Source organism: Electrona antarctica (assembly GCF_951216825.1).
Source record: "Electrona antarctica genome assembly, chromosome: 6".
Lineage (NCBI taxonomy): Eukaryota > Metazoa > Chordata > Actinopteri > Myctophiformes > Myctophidae > Electrona > Electrona antarctica.
This window is the reverse complement of record NC_136811.1, coordinates 40,460,205-40,477,635: the sequence shown is the minus strand read 5'-3', so window position 1 is coordinate 40,477,635 and position 17,431 is coordinate 40,460,205. Positions and strand designations below refer to the sequence as shown.

Genomic DNA, 17,431 nt, shown 5'->3' with positions numbered 1-17,431 from the left:
AGGGGTCCAGGTGAAATACTGTACTCTCATCGACAGCAACCATGATGTCCCTGGTATTCATTCTGCTCATCAGAGCTGCTTGTGAGTATCAGGGTTATTGAAGAGAACTAATGAAATAATAAAAACTTTAATTGAAAAAAAAAAAAAAAACTAGGAAACATGAGGTCAGTCCGCTGCCCCCCAGGTTGGCAGAGGAAGTGTAGCGCCCAGGATTACATTAGATAATTGACACTGGGTGAAAAAATGGGTTACAAAATTGTGGGATAAAACATTTAAAAAAAAGAAAAAAAGAAACAATAGGCTTTATAAAAAACTAAACGATAACTGAAGCGGCTTTGTTTAACTATTATTAAAACTAACTGAAATTTAAATCACAAAGCTAAAATAAGAAATAGTTCCATTATGCATGTGCTGGACGCCCACTTAAGAGCTTTGTCCACACTGTATAATTATAATATACCGATTCTAAGATGGATTTCTTAGTGGTCAGTGTTTACCAAATTGGCTGACATATTTTTGTGGTGCAACACTTATTTTACTTTTGGCCAGTCACATTTCTTTTAAATGAAAACCTAAACTTCCACTTCAATTGGAAGCTTGAAAGAAGGATATTAAAAATGTATTAAACTAAATAACTATGCTTTTTCATGTATGCAAACTTTAACTGATTCTCGTTTACAGTTGCAGAGGAGGACAAGATCGTCGGAGGATATGAGTGTGAGAAACACTCCCAGCCCCATACAGTGTCTCTGAACTCTGGCTACCACTTCTGCGGTGGCTCCCTGGTCAACGAGAACTGGGTTGTGTCTGCTGCTCACTGCTACAAGTCGTAAGACAACCCTTGAATTTTTTTTGCCAGTATTAAATATATGAGTCTGATTTTCATGAAACCATTACAAAATTATAATCACTCATGAGTCATCATGACCCACTAGAAGTGTGTGGTGGTGTTTATATCTACAGAGACACCCTTTACTCTACCTGTATTTTTCTTATTTTACCTTTTTAACCCGTACTCACATCTTCCTTCTCCAGCCGCGTTCAGGTTCGTCTTGGCGAGCACCACATCAGGGTCACCGAGGATACCGAGCAGTTCATCTCCTCCTCCCGTGTCATCCGTCACCCCAACTACAGCTCCTACAACATCAACAATGACATCATGCTGATCAAGCTGGCCACACCCGCCACCCTCAACCAGTATGTGCAGCCTGCAGCTCTGCCCACTTCCTGCGCTCCCGCTGGCACCATGTGCTTAGTCTCTGGATGGGGCAACACCATGAGCAGTGAGTATAGCACCTGGGTGACAAATCTTTGGAGCAACTAGTTTTCAGAAAAGTTAACACCATGAGCTGTGAGTAAATCATCCATCTGGGAGGCAAATCGACAAAATTCCACAATTTCCAGAAAATGGTTCAGGATTTTTATTTTTTATTTAAATATATACATTTGTATTTGTATTTGTATCAGACATAACTCAACAATAGACACAAGACATAACAAGAAAGCAAGCAAACTGCATAATAAACATGCTTCCACATTAATTAATAATGAATTAATTAACCCATCTATCATGATGAGGCCCGGTGTACATGACTTGAATTTGATCCATTGACTTTTCTGATGATACCGCAGCCACTCATACACTGTTCTCTCAAATCTGTTAATCAGCACCTGATAACCGCATGTAGTCTCACCATAGCTGGAAACGGTATTGTACCGATCCATTCATCGCGATAGATGTTGGATACTCAAAATAACACTATTCATTTTCCTGAATATACTTATGTACCACAATTACAAAGTTGGACATTAACAATTATAGTGAAAAGAAGTCATACAGTAAATGTTGCATCTTTACACTTTCTGTCATTCAAACCACTTTCACCCCAAATCTGTTTGACTCACAGGCGTTAGCGGCGACAAGCTGCAGTGCCTGGACCTTCCCATCCTCTCTGAGCAGGACTGTGACAACTCCTACCCTGGCATGATCACCAACGCCATGTTCTGCGCTGGCTACCTGGAGGGAGGCAAGGACTCTTGCCAGGTATGTAGTTTTCCCTACTCATGCAATAATAAGGTAGCTCTGTCATCATTGATCATTAGATATCTAATCATCGTTCCACTGCGGCTAATTTTCACGTCCCTCCTCTCAGGGTGACTCTGGTGGCCCCGTTGTGTGCAACGGTGAGCTGCACGGTGTTGTGTCCTGGGGATACGGTTGTGCTGAGAGGGACCACCCTGGTGTCTACGCCAAGGTAACACTTGAAACCACCTGAAAACGAATCATAACTAACTAACTAAACTATCATATTATTTACTCTGTATTGTATTTAAGCTAACACTGGAAGAATTACCATTCCACGTCAGGTTTAACTTCTGTTGGATTGACAAATGAATGATGTGATTTACTAACTCCTAATGTCTCTTGTTTAGGTCTGCATCTTCACTCAGTGGCTGCAGGACACCATGGCCAAATACTAAGTGATCCTGATCATTCTCCAGTCCAATTAATGCACTTTATCATCATGTCATGTGTGTGTTCCATCCTTTGTACTGGAAAATAAATCATTTGAACTTTATCTGTGAAGTCTATTTCGTTTTTCTTTGCTTAAATAATGATTCGGATTTGGTCTGAGATGTTTTAAATTAAGAAAGAGACCCAGTCAGCTGGGTCATTAAGGCCACTGTGGCCTCAGGGCATGTCATTTTTTGGAGGGGCACAAAAGGCCAAACTGAGGGGTAACGACAGCCCTATGGCCTTCCTGGCCTGTGAAATTCCTGCCCTGGTGCTGCTCACTGTAGACATATTGATGGTAGCTTTTTTTTAAGCACAAATTAGGCTAATTTGAGTAGGCCTATAGCAATGTTGTTGAATAAAATAATAATATAGTGCAGAAGCTTGGTACCTGTAACATTACAGTGTTATACTAATATGTTTGCCATTGTGTAATAGCCCTTAGGTATAATCCAGGTAGCTCGCAAAAAATAGGCAATGTTGACAGCACACTATAGTCTTCTTATTTTGGTCAATTCCATATTAAGTAAAACATTATAGTGGCTATAGGCTATTATGGGAAATGTACACTAACTCATTTAACTCAGAGAATGTTTTCATTCTGGATAAAACCATAACATGGTCTATGTATATGGTCTAATCTCATGGAATAAATGGATGATCAAATGCAGGAGTTTTGACGATAACTATAACTGTAACTAGGGCCGTCACCTTGCCCCCCGCCCCTCCCTCCTCTTACTGGTGCGAAACAGGGTAGTAAAAACGGGGACACGGTCAATTCCCATTGGAGTCGCCACAGCAGAATGTCAGTTTCTGATTCCGTTTTCTGTGTCTTCGTCTGTGACTCCTGCCGGCCTGCATGTCGTCTCTCACTGAATCCATAAACCTTCTTTTCCTGATTCAATTCTATCTCCCTTATTGGATGGGTTAATCTATAATTAAGTCCTAAAGCATCTTAAATCACAATTTAAGCATGGATTAAAAAAAATCTATATGTATTTAAAATTTTTATCTAGGTTTATAATTTACTTTAGTTTAACAAGTTCATCAAGTTTCAACACAATCCGATATTTACAATTAAACCACAACTATTGGGTGGATATAGGTAGACCATCAGAGAAAATAGCTCAACCCACGTGAGTTTGACATAGATAATGAAGGTAACAATTCAGATAAATCATTATATCATTATTCTGTGACTCCACTAATGGTAAGACGGTTAGACAGAAGAAAAACAATCCAGATTGACAGGCTTTTGCCTATAGCCAAGCCAATCATGGCAATGCCACACATTGCACACAAGCCGGCAGCAGAGTAGGCTACCATCCTTTTCTCCCAATGCAGCCAAAACCAAAACAAGCAAAACCACAGAACTGTGAAATAAAAAGGTCACATCGACGCCTTAATAAAATCATCAATAATAACGTGGGTGGTAACAGGATATAAATATAGTATAATAAAATCAAAGTAATAATAATAAAGTTACAGCAATTCACTCTTCAATATTTTTGACTGTTAGTCAGTTGGTTGGTCCACCACTTTATTCTCAAACAAGTAGCCTAACAACATATCTTAAACGACTTTTTCTCTATTCACTCTGTCTCTCAGATGAGGGCTGTGGACAGTTCAGAAGCCCACCTACCAGTGAGTATAGGAATCCAAGCTAATAGAAACTGCAGGATTTCTATTCCTGGAAAGTTAGCATTCTGTAATGGAAGCCATTTGTATCGCGTGAATAAAAAAATTAAATCTTGTTTGAAAAATTAAATCTGCTTAACGATGATGTGATGTCACTGGTATAGGCAGGTTTCTGATGTGTCCACAAGCCCACAGAGTAGAAAAGAATGGTACCATCTTGTCATGAGCATTAATAACAAGGACATATGAAAATAGATTGGAGATAGACAGATTGAAAATGGGTGAAGTCGTTCTTTAAAAACAACTACCTTGTAACTACCGGTATTGCACAAAAGATTATCAAATCAAATCACACATAATCCAATCAGACCATGCTGATTTTGTTGATGCCATAATATTTGCTTAATGATGATCAATTTTTTCCTTTTTGCTACTGTAAGTTAAATGTCCCAGGAAGATCAGAGAAACAAGTAATCTTGGTACATATAGTTTCAAACAAGATTATGCTGTAGTGGTATAATATGAATTCAACTGAAATGCGTTAAGTTACTGTATATTAAACTGCTGTTCCATGATCCTGGTTATGTTTCCTATTGTCCTCTGATATTATTGTACCTTTTATTTGTCTGTCGGGCAGAAACCTGCGTGGCACACAGAGCTCAGAGTCGCTGCAGACGAGAGAGAAACCCGTAGTCTGTTAAAAGTAACTACAGTATAGTTTGCAGTGTACTATGTAGTGTTTTCTGAGGAGAGAAACGTGAAAAGAAATGAGTTCATATATAGCATTTCTCTCGCTCAAAGCACAAAGCACAAAGTGATGATGTCACTTCCTGGAAAGGATAGACTTTTGGAACACTCCATTACCTCTGAATGGGTGTTTTCTTTTTTGCAGTAACAGGGTTGACTTAAACAGGGGGACACAACTAAAATATAGTTTTTTACCCAATTTTAAACAAATTAAAAATAAAAAACTTTTCAAGAGTCTTGAAAAGACACTTGTGGTTTTATATGAGATAGATTTTTTTAAGATCATTATCATTTTTTGGGCTCAATATCTAGTCAAAGTTGAACAATCATGCAGGGGGACAGGCCATTAATGCATAAATCCAAGGCCATGCTTTTTTTAAAGTGTGTAAATAACCCTATAAAACAATAAAACACAAACTTTATTGTTCTTATGTTATGAAAACACATCAAGGAAACAAAATTATGATTTTTATAATTCTTGTCTTTTTTTTATTCATATTTACAAATTGTTTTGTTCTGAGGGACATAAAATGGCACGTTTTCGTAGAATGACCCAGTTAGCAAGCAGGAAGTTCAAGCTTAAGGTCATGCATCTATGACAGCTCGGCATCTATGATGGATGTTATGCACAATCCACCCTGGGGAGAGAGCATTAGAGCAAGACAGACCTCATCCACATAATTTGTCCTTGATGTGTAAAGAAGAAACATCTTGTATTACTTTCAAATCATTTTCTCAAGTATTGCTATTTACTTCTTCACATTTACTGAAGCCTGACCTAAGATTTACAGTAAGTGAAACGTGTTTCTACCTACTAGTACACCCTTATGGGTTAGAATAGGGAAATGTATTAACGATTCCATACCAAGTTTCCATGGATGATTATTCTTGTATTGTAATTTATGTAATTTATGTTATTACTAGACCATTGGGTCGCTGGCCTACTCGGGAACAATGCAAATTGTGAATGCATGCAATCCCACCCGGGTATGCAATGTATGTTGTAAAAGTACCTGTACCCATCTGTCCCTGTGTCCCTTTTATGCCCATTGCATTCATGGAGATATCTGTATCTGTCACGGTGCGAAGAAGCAGGAGGTTTAGGAGCCAAGTGCAGGACATAATATATAGCTATTGCATAATGCAACATAATGCAATAGCATAATGCAATAGCTTTTTATTACAAAAACCAACATGTGGAACATAATAAGGAATTACAAGGAGTTTATACTATGCACTATGTTAAGGGTAGTTTAAATAGACACAGCTGAATCAACTGACAAATAATCAATACACATAGGCTAACATTACACTAACACAGGTGTAACACAACGGGATTGACTACGGGGCTAACGGGACACAGGTGAACAACATTGCTAATGTCAAGACTGGTGAGCATCCAGAGTGCAGCGCATGCTCCGCCTGTGCATGCTGGGTCTTAGGCTATATCGCTTATTTTGATCACCTGAAATTATAATATTTTTCTACACATCTGTCTTTCATAATGACCAAAGACATTTCACAGTGTTTTGTCCCAAAGGGGCTTCTGTAAAAAGGCAAACGAGCCTAAGACCCAGAGCTGTGGTCCGCTCTGCATGTTGTTTTTATATATTTTTTCGCCTGTACCACTGGTTGTTGGAAAAGATCAGATTACGGTAAGAAAAGCGCTGGTCTAGAATTCTCCTTTAACCAAGGAAAACAGGAAAAACCCAGGACATCTACAAAAGAACTCAAAGTAAAACCTTGAAAAAAATTAAAGGAACACGACTGTTAAAGTAAAACAGTAACTATAATTAATAAAACAACAGCGGGACAGAACAGACACAGATCATGACTGTCTCTGTTTCTCTGTTATGCCCTATACATTGTTGTTTACGCAGTGCATTGAAACCGTATGCATGATATATACACACACCGGTGTGTGTGTGTGTGTGTGTGTGTGTGTGTGTGTGTGTGTGCATTATATATACACCGTAGCTTGATACTAGTGAAATGCATTCAATACATAGACATTAAAATAAATACTTTCTATAATTTCTGGTTTTATCAGATTCACCATGTCGGAAGAGCATATTTATGAAGATCCTGACATCCTCAGGGAATTGGAGGACTATGTGAATTCTTTCCAACATAATCCACTGTCCAACGCAAATAAGAAATATGACGAGTTTGAGAATGTGACTCTGAACATTGCCATAACTGGAGAGAGCGGGGTGGGAAAGTCCACCTTTGTCAACGCCATACGAGGTCTTACGAACGAAGACGATGGCGCAGGAGAGACTGGAGTGACTGAGACCACTATGAAAGCCATTCGATACAATCACCCCACCATGCCCAACGTTTACATCTGGGACTTCCCGGGAATTGGTACACCCAACTTCAAAGCTAAAAAGTATCTCAAAGCGGTTCACTTTGACTCCTATGATTTCTTCATCATAATTGGCTCTCTTAGGTTCACAGAGAATGACGTCATGCTGGCCAAAGCGATCAAGAAGATGAAGAGACCGTTTTATTTTGTTCGATCAAAGATTGACCAGGATGTCCATAACGAAACTGCTAAAAAGAAACTCACAGAGGAGCAGGTGCTCTCCAAGATCAGACAGAGTTGTGAAGAAAGCCTGAAGTCTCTTGGGAACCCCAAAGTCTTCCTAATTTCCACCTTTGAGCTGGAAAAGTATGATTTCCATGACATGATTGACTCTTTTGCGAATAACCTGTCAAAGCACAAGCAGTCAGCTCTGATTCGCTCACTTCCTGTCTGCTCCTTGAAAATGATTGAAAAGAAAAGCATACAACTCATGATAGCTGCTGTACCTACTGCCCTTGCTGCCTGTACCACTGTTGCAATTCCCATTCCAGGCGTCTCGGTGGGATGTGAGATTGGGATCATGCAAGGCTTTCTGCAAGGGTCCTTCAGTGTCTTTGGGCACAAGCCAGAAGTGGAGCTCAGGTCAATGATGAAGTCACGTTTCGCTGAGGGGGTCAATGTAGACGTGGTGGCCAAAATGATGGCTACACCAATCATGGTGGTAGCAAAGACTTTTGAGGCTATATTGTGCTGTGTTCCTCTCTTTGGCACTGCTGGAGCACTGCCGATTGCATTTTCCACAACACTATCTCTACTCATTGTGGGGATAGCGGAGATGACGGAAGATGCCAAAGCTGTCTATGGCAGGGGTCTGCAACCTTTTTGAAATGAAGTGCCATGTTTTTATTTTCTAGATAGTCAGTGTGCCATGTCAACATTAATCTTGACACCACATCAAAACTTCCAACACATTTTTGATTGTCCACGAACATAACCTTTTCACTTCTTTTTACATATTTTCTTTCACATCGTTATTAAAATGATCATTAGACTCATTTAGTTTAAATGAATGTAGAATTACGTGTAGGAATCTGATGTAATTTACATACAAATGTGAGGGACTTCATTTATTTGACTCCATTTAAATACTTTATTTTAAACCGGACAAACCGGACAAATCAGACTGATCAATGATGCCTTCAAACTCTGAATTCCAATGAATTCAAGCCCTGCATTCTGTGCAATGGGAATTGGTAAACTGGAAGCTACTTTGTAATATTTCTCACTTCTTATTCATTGTACTGTATGTATTAAATGCAATTTAAAAAGGGACATGTGTCAATTATTAATACACAGGCATGAATAATCATCACATACAGTAAATTCACCCTCGAGGATACCAATAGATTATTTCCATAAACATGTAACGTGACCTGTTTAAAGATACTGAACTCTTGGAATGTGCAGTACTCTGTGTATCAGAGAATCTAGGTAGAAATTAGAGGTTGGCATGGCATGCAAAACCTGACAGATAATAAGTAGCCTCCTCTGAGTATTATGTATTATACATTCTAGGGCTGTCCAAGTTCACAAATTTAATCACAATTAACTGACTGTTATGTTAATCATGATGATTCATTATTTAATCACAATTAATCACATGTGTATTTATTTTAGACATTTGGACAGTGGATCCCCAAATTATTTTTGGGAGGTCCCCAGATGATTAGCTTATTGTTCAACATTGTTAACCAACATACAGTATAAGTGTATACAGGGTATCAGCACATTTATATATAAGTGACAATTATACGCATTTGCTGCAGCGTGTTTAATGCAGTACCATTATGGTTTCTTTGGGGTTTTTTATTGAATTCCCAAGAAAATATACATACAGTATATTTAGCTTCAAGTGCATTTGTACATTGTGAAGAGAACAACTGATGACTTATTTGCGATTAATTGCGCAATTAACTAGATGTGATTTATCACAATTAAACATGTATTGTTGGACAGCACTATATGTTTACAAACATTCTTAGAGATAACCTGTTATATCTACTGAGAGCTGAGAGCTGGTAGTAAGACTTTATTTATATCTATATCAAGTACCTATGAATAGGAAGGAGTAAGGAGGCCTATATACTGTATGGTTGCTCACTGCTTGGGAATTTAGTGCATATTATGTATTGTCTACTGGACTATGCATTATTACATAGGATTAATATGTATGTATAGTTGTATGCAGTATGTTGAGAGAAAGCTGCCTGCCTCTTGTTAGTATTCAATACCACTTTGACTATGCTTGCACCTCCTGGTTCTCCAACATCTCAATGTTGTCACTTAAGACTAAGCTTCAAACCTCCCAAAATAAATTTGACTACTCGGACTGGGGCCCATGATGACCCACCTTCTTCCAACACATTTTGCAAGACTAGGATGGCTCAGGGTGGAAGACAGGGTGGGACTCGGTTATTACCACACTCTTGTATGATGTTTCATCGGATTAACCCCCACGATGGACCCTGGATCCCCACGAAGGCCCCCCATAACGCAGGGTGGGGGGTATGCGAGCACAACGTTTTTTTGTTTGTTTTTTATTATCTATTTCACCTAAATCTAACCCATTTTAAGGGGTCCCCAGCAGCCTGGAGCGCCCCAGAAGCCCTTGTCAGGGCCTCAAAGTGCTCAAACCCAGTACTGTTTGGTCTAGTTTCGCCGAAGGGGCCCTGAGAGCCATGGGCCCCGGCCCAATAGCTAATGAATTCCTTACTTCATCATTGATGAAAAAAAGAATTAATTTACCATACAACACATTACAATGGAGATACAAGGTTTCTGTCCGACAGTGATGACATGCTGTAATATATACTGTCATGTATCTTTGTCTTCATTCTAGGCTAGGGCCACTTCTATATATGAGTGAAGGGGGCCACTGCATTTATCTGTGGCATAATCTGACCATGGTTTTTGAGTGGTGCAACCACTCCCTTACGGAGCAATGTGTGTGGCTGGCTGTATGAGCACGAAAATAGCATGGTTGTTTTTCACCACCTGTGCGCAACCTAACACACACACAAACACACATGCACGTATTAACTGTATATATGATGATTTTGGGTGTGCCAGTACAGTACAGTACAGTAGAGGGTACAGTAGAGGGACCCCCACACGGTAACTGTCATTTCTCACATGTTACATGTTCCGGGGACCCCCCTGGGGACTCCCTGGGGACCCACGGAGACCCCAACATGGTAACTCTGTCATTTCTCTACCGTTTCGGACGGGGGGCTGCTCGCCGGAACCGGGCCGGCACCCTGGCCGTGGTCCTGTGGGTCTGGAACTTCCGGGGACCCCCCGAGGACCCCCACACGGAGTTGCACCACTCACTTCACACATGTGTGATTTTTCAAATAGATGTAGATCACCTGTTTCTTTGGGCTGAAACGTTAATTCATGTACAAAATATATGAATACAACAACTTAATGCAAATTACAGTTTTAATGTTATGTAGACAAACTACTGTTACTGAATCGAAATCCCCCAAATAAGTACATTTCCATGACGGTTGAACATTTGTTCTTTTATAATACCTTTTCAAATAGTGTTTTTGTCATATAAATAAACGAAAAAGAGAAAATAATGGAAGTCAGAGTGAAATTAATTAGATTGAAGCAATTTCAATTTAGCAAACACTTAGACACAGCAATAAAGTGCAAGGTCAAGTAAACAACATACCTAAATAAATAACATACCTTACCTACTGTTGCTCGGAATAGCTAACAAGCAGGAAGTTCGAGTGAAAAAATAAAAATAAATAAAAGCCTGACAGTTTCTATTACTCATGCAGCTATGACAGCTATGTGTTTGTGAATACCTTGCAAAATGCGAACGGCACTGTAATCATCAACGATCCGGGGATCGAGTATAGTGGGAATACATTATTCTGTGACTACTTCAAAGGTAAGGACAAACTGGCATTGGGTGAATTAAATAATGATTTACTTGGCAGTGAAAGAGTTCATGTAGATCTCTGTATCTGTCACGGTGCGAAGAAGCGTGGTTTAGGATCCATGTGCCGGACAGACAGGCATATAGGCAGAGCAGTTCAATGCAAGAGCTTTTTATTACAAAAACCAATATGTGGAACATAACAATTAAGGAATTACAAGGACTTTACCAGGAATCCACAAGGAGAAAACTGAGCACTTTTGACATAGGGTAGTTTAAATGGATATACTCATAACAGTGTTTTGTGACTTTTGTCCCAAAGGGGCTTTATTCTGTAAAAAGGCGAATGAGCCTAAGACCCAGCACGCATGTTCTGAGCTGTGGTCCGCTCTAGATGTTGTTTTTATTAATTTTTTTAATTTTATCACTGGTTGTTATAAAATCAGATTACGGTAAGAAAAGCGCTGGTCTAGAATTCTCCTTTAACCAAGGAAAACAGGAAAAAACAGTTTTCCTTAGTTAAATCACTACAAAATAAAAGGTACACACTTGCAAAGTAAAACACTGCCAATCCTTGGCATCTTTACCATTCATGTGTGTTCAGCGAGCAGCTTCAGCAGCATAACAACAAGCTGTAGCCTATTTTATCATGCTCGCTCTAATGGAACAAAACACTAAGGTACAGGATTATTATTTCATGTCAAAACATTCTGCATGTTTAACTAAAGTTTTGCACATGTCCAAATTAATTTCTGAAAAAGACATAGGCCTAAATTTAAATCATCCTATCCTTGTTGATATATCATTGGCCGTTGGATATTATGTTGTGATATAATAATATAGCAGCCGCAGCGTGTAGGCTACTTGAGGCCCGTCAAATATCTTCTGTGGTTTGGTACGATGATATGCGTGACCGGTGGATTTTTAAATAGTGAATTGAGTTTCTCAGTGAAAGTATGGGAAGGGTTCAAAGTTGCATCACTTAAGTTTTAAAGTTTTAAAAGTTAAATATCTAAAAATGACAAAACATGTCAAAGTAAAAAGTTTAGGCCTGTGTGTCCAGTGTAAGCCGACTTGTTTTAATTGTGAATGGAGTTTCCAGGTGAAAGTATGAAGAAGTTGTGATGTACCAAAATCCTCCATTGACTTCCATTATAAGTAAAATATTTATAAAACTACAAAACATTTAAAATATTCATGTACACCTGTGTGATTCCACAGTAAGCTGATCATGTCACAGTTTGAACGGAATTTCTAAGTGAAAGTGTGTAGGAGTAGTAAGGTGCCAAACCTTTTCTCTAAGACTGGTCTCGCTGCTGTTGCAGCAAGCCCAATAAAACAGTGGGACAGAACAAGAAGCAAGCCCAATAAAACAGTGGGACAGAACAAGACACAGATCATGACTGTCTATGCTTCTCTGTTATGCCCAATACATTATGTTGTGTTATGTAACTTATGTTGTGCATTGAAACTGTCTGCATGAGCACTATACTGTATATTAACCGTAGCTTGATACTAATGAAATACTTTCTATAATTTCTGGTTTTATCAGATTAACCATGTCAGAAGAGCATATTTATGAAGATCCTGACATCCCCAGGGAATTGGAGGACTACCAGCATGTGAATTATTTCCAACATAACCCACTGTCCAACGCAAAGAAGACATACGACGAGTTGAAGAATGTGACTCTGAACATTGCCATAACTGGAGAGAGCGGGGTGGGAAAGTCCACCTTTGTCAACGCCATACGAGGTCTTAGGGACGAAGATGATGGTGCAGCAGAGACTGGAGTGACTGAGACCACTATGAAAGCCAGTCGATACAATCACCCCACCATGCCCAACGTTTACATCTGGGACTTGCCTGGAATTGGTACACCCAACTTCAAAGCTAAAAAGTATCTCAAAGAGGTTCACTTTGACTCCTATGATTTCTTCATCATAATTGGCTCTCTTAGGTTCAAAGAGAATGACATCATGCTGGCCAAAGAGATCAAGAAGATGAAGAAAACGTTTTATTTTGTTCGATCAAAGATTGACCAGGATGTCCATAACGAAACCTCTAAAAGAAAACTCACAGAGGAGCAGGTGCTCTCCAAGATCAGACAGAGTTGTGAAGAAAACCTGAAGTCTCTTGGGAACCCCAAAGTCTTCCTAATTTCTACCTTTGAGCTGGGAAAATATGATTTCAATGACATGGTTGACTCTTTGGCGAATAACCTGTCAGAGCACAAGCGGTCAGCTCTGATTCGCTCACTTCCTGTCTGCTCCTTGAGAATGATTGAAAAGAAAAGCTTACAACTCAAGATAGCTGCTCCACCTACTGCCCTTGCTGCTTGTACTCCTGGTGCAATTCCCATTCCAGGCGTCTTGTTGGCATGTGAGTTTCTAATTGTGCAAGGCTTCCTGCACCAGTCCCTCAGTTCCTTTGGGCTAGACAAGAAATCTCTCAAAATACTCTCCGAGAGGGTCAACAAGCCAGAAGTGGAGCTCAGGTCAATGATGAAGTCACGTTTTGCTGAGGGGGTCAATGAAGACGTGGTGGGCGGAATGTTGAATAAACCAGGCATGAACCTAGCAAAGTATATTGAGTCTGTTCTGACCCATGTTCCTCTCTTAAATGTTGTAGCAATGCCGATTTCATTTTCCACAACGCTTTATCTACTCCTTGTGGGGATAACAGAGATGACAGAAGACGCCAAAGCTGTCTATGGTACAGTGATACAGGATGTTCGAACATGTAACAAATCGGACTGATCAATGATGCCTTCAAACTCTGGAATCTGGATTCCATTTAAATGAAACCCTGTATTCTGTGCAATGGGGGGTAAACTGGGGGGTACTTTGTAATATTTCTCAATTGACCATTTTCGACTGTTTTCTTATTGTATGTATTAATGCAATTTAATAAAAAATAAAATCACACCCATGTGAAGTGAGGGGCGCTCTCATCATACATCATCATCCATCATCTCATTCCGGCCAATCACAATTTGCATCCCCACTTTTGTCTTCAATGTTTGTGTTTACGTAATGTTTGTGTTTACACAAACACTCAAAAATGGCCATTCATTATCAATGACATTCAATGTTTGCATTAGGACAATGTTTGTGTTTACACACACCCTCAAAAATGGCCATTCATGCCCTAGGGTACAGACGTTATGGTGTGCTATTCATGAGAATATAATGCAAAACACAAACCAGGATATTCCTTACACACCTGCTCTCTTTATTCTGGGTGATCCATCGCCATTAAAACACCTCCCCGGCCGCACCTCTAGCTGACTGGATTCATACAGCATTAATGGTGGGCAGGATTGTTAAGGAATGGAAGTCTGAGGTTTTGCCTCCAGCACATGTATGGTTCACTCAGCTTGGTACTGTGGCTGCTTTGGAGAGGTTATCCTTTAAGATGAATAATCAGTTGGATAAATATGATTCGAAGTGGAACGTGTTCCTCAGTCATGTTGCAGGTCCTTGATGTGATCCATGGTCAGGCAATGCCCTTTTGATTGTTTACTGTATTAGTATACATATGATACGGTTGATGATGCTGCGTGTTTGGTCGTGTAAACTAATTTGAACTTTTAATTTGATTTATTTTTATTTTTATTTGTTTATCTTGTCTATCCTTGTTTTATATTATGTTTCTGTGTTCATACATAATGTCCACGCATACGTATTCTGTTGTTGTTGTTGTTGTTGCTTGTGTTTGTTTTTTCTGTTTTCTATATTTGTAAAAAAAAAAATCCAAATAAAGTACTGATCATAAAAAATAAAAATAAATAAAAATGGCCATTCATTATCACTGACATTCAATGTTTGCGTTAGGACAATGTTTGTGTTTACACACACCCTCAACGCTGGACATAGGAGGGGCTAGCGCCCCTCAAAAAGGGACATGCGTATATTAATACACAGGTATGAATAATCATCACATAAATCCACCCTCAAGGATACCAAGAGATTAAACATGTAACGTAGCCTGTTTAAAGATACTGAAGAGTCTTGGAATGTGCAGTACACTGTGTACCAGAGAATTTAGGTCCAAACGAGAGGTTGGCAGCATGCAAAACCTGTCAGACAATAAGTAGACTAACACAATTAGTGTATTTATTTTAGACATTTGGACAGTGGTTTTCAACATGTGGATCTCCAAATTATTTTGGGAGGTCCCCAGATGATTAGCTTAATGTGCAACATTGTTAACCAACATACAGTAGGCCTATAAGTGTATAAAGTGACAATTATACCCATCTGCTGCAGCGTGTATAATGCAGTGCCATTATGGTTTCTTTGGGGTTTTTAATTGATTTCCAATAAAATATTAACATACTTTTGCATAAAGCAAGCATATTTTTTCCACTGCCGGGTTATTAGCAGTAACATACTTTGTGCATTTGTAAATTGGGAACAGATCAAAAACGCAACTGTGACCGACTAGTCACTACCCAGGGCAAGGAAGGACACAACACAGGGCAGCTTTCTTAAGTAGACCGTTTTATTCCTCCTTGTGCAAGGAATAACATAACATGACATTTTACACAGGAGAGGCGATAGCTCTCCACTGTCCGGACAAAGAGGCTCTCTGTTTGTGGAGATGACTGATTTATCCTGTTGTGTCTTGATCAAGTCCATGCACAACAGGTGCGCAGCCACACCCAGCTCTGAGTCCAGTTCTAGTTTGACTCAGGCCAGGTGTGACTGCTTAAATCAGTCATCCTCCATCTCACAGCGACTAACTAGATAAACCATACGATTAATCACAATAAAAATATTGAATCATTGGACAGCACTAATACATTCTGTTTATGCATACAAACATTCTCAGAGACAAGAATGTTATCTCCTTGTTTGAGATATAGAGATATAGATTAAACTAAGAGCTTGTGGTAAGAGTTTATTTGTATCTACAGTATATCATGGGGGGTCACCTGAATTGAACCCACTTTAAGGGGTCCCCAGCAGCCTGAAGGGCCCAAGGAGCCCTTGTCAGTGCCTCAAAGCCAGTACCGTTTGGTCCAGTTTCCCCAAGAGAGCCTAGGGCCCCTGGGCCCTTGGAATTCATTAGCTATTGGGCCAGGCCAATAGCTAATGAATTCCCTACTTAATCATTGAAGAAATAGGAAATTACAAAATAATGGATATACAAGGTTTCTGTGTGATGACATACTGTAATATGTGTCTTTGTCTTCATTCTAGGGCCTAGGCTATAGGGCCACTTCTACTGTACATAATGAGTGAAGGGAGCCACTGCATTTATCTGTGGCATACATTACATAATCTTCAAATATGTTTTTTTGTTTGTTTGTTTTTTCAAATAGATGCAGATCACCTGTTTCTTTTGGCTGAAACATTAATTAATGTACAAAATAAATAAATAAAACAACTTAATTAGCATCATATGCAGGTGGAGGGGGGGAGTAGCAGCAGGTACAAAGTGCCGTTTCAAGGACCGGTTTGTGCAGCATGGAAAGAATTATAAATGGTTTAATGTGCCGCACATTCCATTCCAAATACTTCATGTGGCTCACGACTAGTCTAAAGAGAACAAATGTGCTACATAAAACTGGTTCTGCCTCAATAAGCTTAGGTCAGAATGTACTGTAGTGTAGTCAGAGATATGCAGGCTACAACTCACAGATATTGTTTAATTTTCAAATCACATATTGGGGCATGCAGAGTTGTCAAACTATATAATTGTTAAATATATTTGATAATAACCATGTGGACTTGGAATGCTTTACACGGTTATGAAGGTTGAATGTTTGTTCTTGTTTAATACCTTTTCAAATTGTTTTTGTTATATAAACCAGTAAGACGCCTGAGGGCGAGAAGCGACCTCGCCCTCTAGGCCGAGGTCACGTACATGTACGCATCCGCCTGGGCGAAATAACATACCGTACCTACTATTGCTCGGAATACCTAACAAGCAGGAAGTTCGAGTGCAAGCAAAATAAAGACGGTAAAGCCTGGCAGTTATTACTGTCATGCAGCTATGACAGCTATGTGTTGTTATGCACAATGTTGATTCCACACACTAGCAGGGAGAGAGCAAGACTATCCTCTTTCACAGCATTACATGCTGTGTAAAGTACGTGAGGTGTAAAGAATAAAGACTTTAAAAATAGAAATCAGGCATTGTTGATATTTGCTGCAACAAATGTATATTCTACTCTGCCCTCTAGGCCGAGGTCACGTGCATGTACGCATCCGCCTGGGCGAGCGCTGGCGCTTTGGCATGGGGGGGTCAGATCAACATATGG

At 39.5% G+C, this 17,431-nt stretch overlaps 3 protein-coding genes across 3 annotated transcripts; all 3 read left to right on the top strand.

Annotated features, from left to right (window-relative positions):
- Nucleotides 1-41: 41 nt before the first annotated feature.
- LOC306925073 (trypsin-1-like) lies at nt 42-2,571 on the top strand (the record flags this gene model as incomplete). The annotated part of the gene is made up of 6 exons (XM_079503755.1): nt 42-81; nt 682-829; nt 1,036-1,283; nt 1,908-2,044; nt 2,154-2,255; nt 2,434-2,571. The coding sequence occupies 6 exons, from the start codon at nt 42-44 to the stop codon at nt 2,479-2,481; spliced, it is 723 nt and encodes a 240-aa protein (XP_079359881.1). The 3' UTR covers nt 2,482-2,571.
- A 4,386-nt stretch (nt 2,572-6,957) lies between these two features.
- On the top strand, nt 6,958-8,094 carry LOC306925072 (interferon-inducible GTPase 5-like; the record flags this gene model as incomplete). The annotated part of the gene is made up of 1 exon (XM_079503754.1): nt 6,958-8,094. One exon carries the CDS (start codon nt 6,958-6,960, stop codon nt 8,092-8,094), a length of 1,137 nt encoding a protein of 378 aa, XP_079359880.1.
- A 4,625-nt stretch (nt 8,095-12,719) lies between these two features.
- On the top strand, nt 12,720-16,374 carry LOC306925071 (interferon-gamma-inducible GTPase 10-like; the record flags this gene model as incomplete). The annotated part of the gene is made up of 2 exons (XM_079503753.1): nt 12,720-13,744; nt 16,368-16,374. The coding sequence occupies 2 exons, from the start codon at nt 12,720-12,722 to the stop codon at nt 16,372-16,374; spliced, it is 1,032 nt and encodes a 343-aa protein (XP_079359879.1).
- Nucleotides 16,375-17,431: the final 1,057 nt, after the last annotated feature.